This window comes from Oreochromis niloticus, linkage group LG8, assembly GCF_001858045.2.
Source record: "Oreochromis niloticus isolate F11D_XX linkage group LG8, O_niloticus_UMD_NMBU, whole genome shotgun sequence".
In the NCBI taxonomy this organism is placed as follows: Eukaryota; Metazoa; Chordata; class Actinopteri; order Cichliformes; family Cichlidae; genus Oreochromis; species Oreochromis niloticus.
The window spans coordinates 17,106,592-17,114,942 of NC_031973.2; the positions used below are offsets into that span (position 1 = coordinate 17,106,592).

The 8,351-nt window shown below is 40.8% G+C and overlaps 1 protein-coding gene across 1 annotated transcript; it reads right to left on the minus strand.

Moving 5' to 3' along the window:
* Positions 1-6,750: 6,750 nt before the first annotated feature.
* Positions 6,751-7,909, minus strand: LOC109203145 (zinc finger BED domain-containing protein 1-like). Its single transcript, XM_019362215.2, has 2 exons — positions 7,469-7,909; positions 6,751-7,305 (listed from the first exon to the last, which is right to left on the minus strand). Exons 1-2 carry the CDS (start codon positions 7,907-7,909, stop codon positions 6,934-6,936), a joined length of 813 nt encoding a protein of 270 aa, XP_019217760.1. The 3' UTR covers positions 6,751-6,933.
* Positions 7,910-8,351: the final 442 nt, after the last annotated feature.

Below are 8,351 nucleotides of genomic sequence, written 5' to 3' on the forward strand. Positions count from 1 at the left end.
CACGATACTGTTTAGGTGTGGTGAACAGTAACCACTTACTTCAACTTTGATGGGTTTTTTTCTCAGCCATTTATTCTGAAAAGAAATAAACATGTTACAGGGACAGTTTCGACACAGTGCACATTGCAGAGTACATGAATGAGAAGTAGGAATTCCTCCTCTCTATACTAACGCTCCTCCCTAACAAATGCCAAGTCATCGTCTCCATATTGTGTGTGTGGATTTATCCCACTTTTTGAGTTTCATTGGAGTGTACTCAAGTGCACAAGATGGAAAAAAATGTATTAGTTTTTTTAACCCTCTTACCGAGTCCCCGGTGTCGGTCTAGCTACGTCAAGATGCCATTCATTTAAGAGACTAATAATTTTTTGAATATAAATTGTGCTAACTTCAACGCAGCCCGGAGTAACATTAAAAATAAAACATATTAGAACTCATTTTTGTTGGACACAAGAACAACTCGACCATCTTTTTTCGGGAGCCGAACTAGGGCTTACAAGTTTGCCGTGCCCCCCGTGGACCAGTGCGAGGTTGTGCGGCAGATCCCAGCGTGGAGGGTCCAGACACTCCCACAGTGCAGACTGTGCTGTCCGCACAGAGCGTTTCTGGTGTGGCTTATGCAAAAGAGACAATACAGCGTGTTTCTCTGTTCCCAGTAGGCATGTCTGTTGTAGCCTGTGCTTTTATATCTCTTTGATTATTCAAACAGTTTTTTAAAATGTGACTCGTTTGTTATCCAAAAACATTTCATCAATGTTACTGATTTAAAATATACATATATATATATATTTCAAGTTTTTAGCTCAAACAGACTCTTGAGCATATTCATATAGCAAAATCCACAATGGCATAACCCGTGTGCACCCTATCTTTGAACTGTATGTTAATCAGTACATGAAGCGTACCTCTGAAAAGACTCCATCATTTGGGAATCTACTGATTTGTTTTTTAACTGCAGTTTTCACAAACTGCGGATGATGAAATCCTCTGTATTTTAGAAAATGTCTTTAAACTATCGCTGTTCCTACTTACTGAGTTCCACCATATTCTCCTCCCCCTTTTGTGAGTGTGGACGCTTCCTCTCTTTGCTCTTTAAATGCTTTGCTTCTTTTATTGATTTTTATTGACTTTTATGCTGATTTTTTCCCTTTTTTCTGTATGAGCTTACCTGCGAGAGCTTCTGGACACTTATAGATCATTAGGACTAAAGTGTTCTTAACAGAAACAGCAACATTTTTATAGTTACCTTATCCTCAGCGCTCCGTGTGTCTGTGGCCTAGACACAGCTGAAGCCTGATTACAGCGTCTGGGCACCGAACAGCCTCAATAGCCTGGAAAGGTGCTAACCGCTAGGCTAACTAGCAACAAGATGCCTTCCCTGATGACTACCACCGCCTCCTGCAGAAGATTGCAGTACTGGAGACAAAAATTCATCGCTTAGAAGTAAACGTGGAGGTAAATGGACTGTGTGGAAATGAAACAACCTTGCCTTTGATTCAAAACAATGGCGATGAGCAAGCTAATACACAGCTAAGGAGCACAGATAACATGACCAAGAAAGTAGACTCTGTGCGTTATTATAAATCCTCAAGCGATAATCCCCCCTTGGACTGTCTTGGTGCAAAACCAAGACATAAATCATGCCTCCTGGAAGGGGGAGGACGTATCACAGGCAGAGCACAGCGAGCTGAAATCTCTGAAACCGACTGGCCTTCACTTCCAACGAGACAGAGAAGCTCTTCTACCCCTGTATACGGGAGGAAACAGGACTGGACAACCGTGAATAGGAAGGTTAACAACAAACCTCCAAAACAACTGAACGTGAAACTGCAGAACAGATTTGCTCCACTATCAAAGGACCCTGGATCTATATCGGACAACCATCCATCTAAAAGTAGCGAAGTAAGGTCTGAAAATCTGTTGAAAAGTAAAAGGCCACAGGGAAAGCTAAAGGCTAGGCCTGAAACTCTGATTGTAGGTGACTCTGCCGTAAAGGATGTACAAAGGATGTGCGGTAAGAACACTAAAGTCCTCTGCTTTCCTAAGGATATGGTCAACAACCTAAAGGAGAGAATTCTTCAAATTGCAGATGAATATCCAACCGTGACAAACATTGTTCTGCATACAGGGTCAAACGATGTGTCCAAACAACAGTCGGAGGTTCTGAAACGGGACTTTACTGGATTATTAAACACTGTAAACTCTCTGAATGCAGCTGTATTCATCAGTGGACCTGTACCGCCCATCAGAGGAGGAGACGAGAGATTCAGCAGGTTGTTTGCACTGAATAAATGGCTCATATCAGCATGTACTGACCACTCAGTGCATTTTATCAACAACTTTAATATTTTTTGGGAATGCAGGCATCTGTTTAAAGCAAATGGATTTAATTTTAACAAGTCTGGGGTGAAACTGTTCACCTCCAACTTGTTTTATTCCATACATCATCCATCTGTGCTTGGTGCCAAGGCTGAGATAAACGAGGAGTTATCTCATAAAGAGGAACAAACAGTACTGCAAGAACAGACAAAGCCCAGCAGAAACCTTGAGGAGCTCCATCTGCCCCCACCCGGGAAGAGCCTCAGAAAGGAGAGACATCTGAGGCAAGAAGAGGGGTCCCTACTCGCCTCCAACTCTCTCAACAACACCAACGACCAGGACCAGGGACCACGACCTTCCCCAGTCCCCCAAACCCCTGACAGGCCATCACCCTCCTCCCCCTCCCTTTCTCCCTCCTCCCCACACCTGAAATTCACTGAGGAGATGATGGAGCGGGTCAATGCTGGGCTCAGATCTACCCCCCGGCCCAATCCCTTTTTGTCCCCCATAAACCCCCCACCAGAGCAGCCAAAGGTTCGCCATCGGGCCCCGCCCTCAACAGAGCAATCGAAGTTACATTGCCCAGCCTCGCCCCCCTTAGTTCCTCCTTACCACCTTCATGCCCTGTCTCCGCAGTCTGATGTGTGATGTGTGGAGGGTCCGGGCTGCGAGGATTATGGCAGTGGTGACTTTTCCCAGGAGAAGCTGGGACCCTGTTTATTAGAAGGTTTTAAAATTTCTGTACTTTTAGGTGACAGAAGGAGACATGTGGCCTGGTCAAAACACAGAGAGCTGCACTCTAAAAGATCTTTAAATATAGTAAACATACCTTGTGTGCCACAGACTGCTCCCAAACACGAGGGGGCAAATAATACCTCTAAAACACTTAAGTTGGCTTTATTAAACGTTAGATCTTTAGCTGGGAAAACATTTTTAATTAATGGTTTAATCACTGAGGACAGCCTTGATTATATTTTTTTAACTGAAATTTGGTTGGACCAAAGTAACAGTGGAGCTGTTCTCATCGAGTCGACCCCTCCTAACTACAGTTTTATCAGTGAGGCCAGGGTGAGCAGGAGAGGAGGAGGGGTTGCTGTCTTATTTAATGAATCATTTCAATGTAAGCAGCTATCTCCTGGAAGTTTTCAGTCTTTTGAATATGTGGCTTTACAGCTGAAGGCCCCATTCCAAAGTTGTGTTTCTTAATGTTTACAGGCCTCCCAAATACTGCACAGACTTTTTTAATGACCTCAGTGAACTGCTGTCTGTGATCTGTGTTGATTTCGACTGTGTAATTATTGTTGGGGATTTTAACATCCATGTGGACAACCCTCAGGACAAAGGGACTAAAGACCTGAGTAACACTCTGGGCAACTTTGGGTTGACTCAGCATGTAACAGAGGCCACACATGATAGAGGACACACTCTTGACCTACTGATCTCCAAGGGCCTGAGCATTTCAAACGTTACTGTGTCTGATGTGGGCCTGTCTGATCATTACTGTGTTTTCTTTGAAAGTAAAATCTCAGCCCACACAAATATATCAACAGCAGTGATCACAAAATGGTGTATAACTGAACACAGTAGTGAGATCTTTAACCAGGTCTTCCCATTAACACCTGACCTGTCCAGAGGTTCAGTCAATGAGCTTGTCAATAGCTTCAATGCTAAAATGTTAAATGTAATGGACACTATTGCTCCCATTAAGGTGAAGGTTATCTCTGGAAGGAAAAAGTCTCCATGGAGAAACTCCACACTGGTGAAAAATGAAAAAAGAGAGTGTAGGAAAGCTGAGCGCAGATGGAGAAAAACAAACCTCCAGGTTCATTATGACATCTATAAAGAGAAACTTCACAATTGTAATTTACAACTGAGGAGTGCAAGGAGGTCCTACTTCTCTGACATCATCACCAAAAACAGTCATAACGCTCGGGTCTTATTTTCTACAGTTGACAGGCTAACAAACCCTCCTGTGTCAGTGGCAACTGAACTTCATTCGACCATGGCCTGCAATGACTTTGCCAAATTCTTCACAGAAAAAATCCAAAAGATTAGACAAGCAATTAATACATCAACAGCAGATCCAGGATATGTACTGTGTCCACCGAAAAACTGTTTAAACACCATCAAACAGTTTCACCCTATTAACAGCAAAGACCTGGAGGACATCTTAGGTCAACTGAACTCCTCCTCTTGCTGTTTAGATGTCCTACCAACAAGTTTTTTCAAAAAGGTCACAAAGACTTTGGAGTCAGACCTGTTACAGATCGTCAACTTTTCTTTAATATCAGGTGTGTTTCCAGAATCACTAAAAACTGCTGTAATTAAACCTATACTGAAAAAGGACAATCTTGACAAGACACAAATGAATAACTACAGGCCGATCTCAAATCTCCCATTTTTAAGTAAGATTATTAAAAAAGCAGTTTCTCAACAGCTCAATTACTTCTTACAACAGAATAACTGCTATGATGCCTTCCAGTCAGGTTTTAGACAGAACCACAGCACTGAAACCGCTCTGACCAAAGTGTTTAATGACATATGTCTGAACACAGACAGTGGAACAATGTCAGTCTTAGTTTTACTGGATCTCAGTGCAGCATTTGATACAGTTGACCACAACATATTACTCAAACGACTGGAGAACTGGGCAGGTCTTTCAGGAACTGTACTAAACTGGTTCAAAACATACTTAGAAAACAGGAAATACTTTGTATCAATAGGTAACTTCACATCTGAGCAGACAAGTATCACATGTGGAGTTCCCCAAGGTTCCATCTTGGGACCCCTTCTGTTTAACATTTACATGCTCCCACTGGCACAGATTATAAAGAACAACAAAATAAACTATCATAGCTACGCAGATGACACACAAATATTTATCACAATGTTACCAGGAGACCGAGGCCCTGTACAGGCTCTTGGTAAATGCATTGAGGAAATTAATGACTGGTTGTGCCACAATTTTCTGCAGCTAAACAAAAATAAAACTGAGGTAATAGTCTTTGGTGCCAAAGAAAAACGATCACAGGTCACCAGAGAACTTCAATCTATACACCTAAAAACCACAAACCAGGCGAGAAATTTGGGTGTAGTGATGGATGCAGACCTAAACTTAGAAAAACACATTAAGACAATAACAAAATCAGCTTACTATCGCCTCAAGAATATTTCAAGGATAAAAGATCTAATGTCTCAACAGGACCTGGAAAAACTAGTCCATGCATTCATCTTTAGTAGGCTTGATTACTGTAACAGCATCTTTACAGGTCTACCTAAAAAATCAGTCAGACAACTACAGCTCATTCAGAACTCTGCTGCTAGAGTCCTCACTAAGACCAAAAAAGTGGACCACATCAGTCCAGCTCTGAGGTCTTTACACTGGCTGCCTGTCCGTCAGAGGATAGACTTTAAAGTTCTGATGCTGGTCTATAAAGCTCTGAATGGTTTAGGACCGAACTACATCAGTGACCTCCTGACCCAGTATGAACCTTCCAGATCCCTCAGGTCATCTGGATCCGGTCTGTTATCAGTCCCCAGAGTCAGAAGCAGACACGGAGAAGCTGCATTCAGCGTTTATGCTCCTTATATCTGGAACAAACTCCCAGAAAGCCTCAGATCAGCTGAAACACTCAGTTTATTTAAATCCAGGTTGAAGACTCACCTATTCTCAGCTGCATTTGAATAAAGCACCAAATCCACACTTAAGTTTAAATTTCAAAACCTACTTTTTAACTACTGATTTTATCTACTGTTCTGATTTTATCTACTGTTTTGATATTTGATTTTATATACTGTTTTGTTTGTTTGTTTGTTTGTTTTAATCAAATTTAAATCATGCTTTTTATTTGTTTTTGTTTTTAATGTCTCTGTAAAGCACTTTGAATCACCTTGTTGTTGAATTGTGCTATATAAATAAGCTTGCCTTGCCTTGCCTTGCCTAGCTACTTCTTTACTATGTGAATAAACTATTTGAACAAGAAAGGTATCGTAGATTTAAAGACACATCTTAATTGAAGCAAACACTAAAAATATGTGTGTGTGTGTGTGTGTGTTCACAGAGGGGAGGTCACGATAGGAGCTTCCTGAGTTCCTTTTTATCCAATGCATGCACAAGAATCCAAATTTCTGTATCACAATGATTTCATTAAAACCTTTTTGTTTTATGGGGGCAATATCACAAATTACCGTAGATCATTAATAGTAGGGCTGCACGATTTTGCATAAAATGAGAATCACGATTTTTTTGCTTAGAATTGAGATCACGATTCTCTCACGATTTTTTTTCCAATATAAATATTTATTGCACTTAGTAATTGCACATCAACTTCGTGACAGTTGAGACTGAACATAAAAACAATAAATGTCTCACTTGTCTACTCTTACGTACAAAACCTTAAAATACTTTACTGACTTTAACAATACTTTAACAATAACATTTTGAACAGTATTCTTTGCGTGTGTAAGGTGATGAGAGAGGTAGGTAATAGGTATGTTTCTTAAAATGTAAACCACAAATATTAACAAAATATAACGCTTGACATGACAATATGATAGTTGACCATGGCAGGACCACAACAGTGAACATAGTCCTTTTTTTATGCAGCCAGCTGCTTAAAGGTTTTTTGCCAAGAACACAAGTCGGTCAACATTTTGAGGCTTCAGTGAGGAACGGAGACACGTTACAATGTCCCCCCCTGTGCTGAACACCCTTTCAGAAGGGGAACTTGTGGCAGGAATACAGAGGTATTTTTTGGCCAGTATAGACAGTCTTGGAAATTCTCCCTTGTGTTCCCTCCACCAGACTAAGGGGTCTGCTTCACTATCAATGTTGCTTAAGAGCAAATATGACTGTAGTTCTGAGACAACATCTTGCTCAGGCTGGGATGATGCCTCATTGCCTTTTGCTGCTTTAAGGAAGCTGCCTAAGGTCTTTCGGCTCTTCTTCATGGGGGCGGCCGGGGATGCAGTTGAGGTGGAACTTTGCTTTGAAAGAGAGAATATAATTGACAAAGCTCATGTTAACATTCTATTTCACACCACAGTAATACCTTTAAAACAATAAAGTACAATATCTAATTTTTTCTAATAATTTAAAATGTGTGAATATCATTATGAGTCTGATATGATCTGATGTAAACATAATTACCACAACTGAAGTTATGCCAGTCATCTCATGTGTCAGTCTGGCTTTGATGGTAGTTTTTTTGTCCTCATGGATGTAGTCCATCTTGAATCTTGGATCCAGAGATGTGGCAATGTCTAATAGCTCCTGTGTATTTGGATCACTGTACTTTTCCTGAAGGTACACCAGGACTTTGGACTTAATTGATCGTGTGAGATCCAAGTCATCTTCCTGCACAGCCACAACTGATGTTTCAAAGAGGTGGAGAACCGGTTTCACTGAGGAGATGCTCACATATTGCTCTCCTGACAGGGCATCAGTGAAGTCTGTCAGTGGGCTGAGTGTTTTGTTGAGTGCCTCGAGAACTTCAACATCCTGCCATGTTGGAACCAGGTGTCTAGCCTTCCGATCAGAGGAGAGAACATGTGAAATAGCAGGTAGCTGTTCAAGTACCCTCTGGACCATAGCTTGTCTGGAGCCCCATCTTGTTGGACACTTAATTTTAAGCTTGTGTTCTGGTAGCTTAAGCTCCTTTTGGGCCTCAGCAAGTTCCCTTTTCCGTCTCCAACTGTAACTGAAGCAGCCCACAAGCTTTTTGCAGAGACCTACAGCACGATCAATTCTTGGATCTTTCATTGCATTCTCTAACAAGAAAAAATAGAAGAAAATTTGAATCAGTTCTTGTCATTAACTAATTTATTATTATATTTAAAATCTTACAGTATCATTATCAATATCATTATTGCCTAATTATTATTGTTGTTTAAAACATACAGCTGTATTAATATGAACTATTTTTGTAGTATTATTAATGCTGCTGTTGTTTTTTATAATATACATCATACTAGCATATAGCTATTGGGTTTTTTTTTTTAAACAAAATAAAATTATCAACTTACAAGAGCTT

Coding starts and splice junctions, on each gene's coding strand:
- LOC109203145 (XM_019362215.2), bottom strand. CDS start 7,909: ATGGTCCAGAGGGTACTTGAACAGCTACCTGCTATTTCACATGTTCTC. Junction 7,306..7,468: donor CTGGCATAACTTCAGTTGTG/GTAATTATGTTT, acceptor TCTCTTTCAAAG/CAAAGTTCCACCTCAACTGC.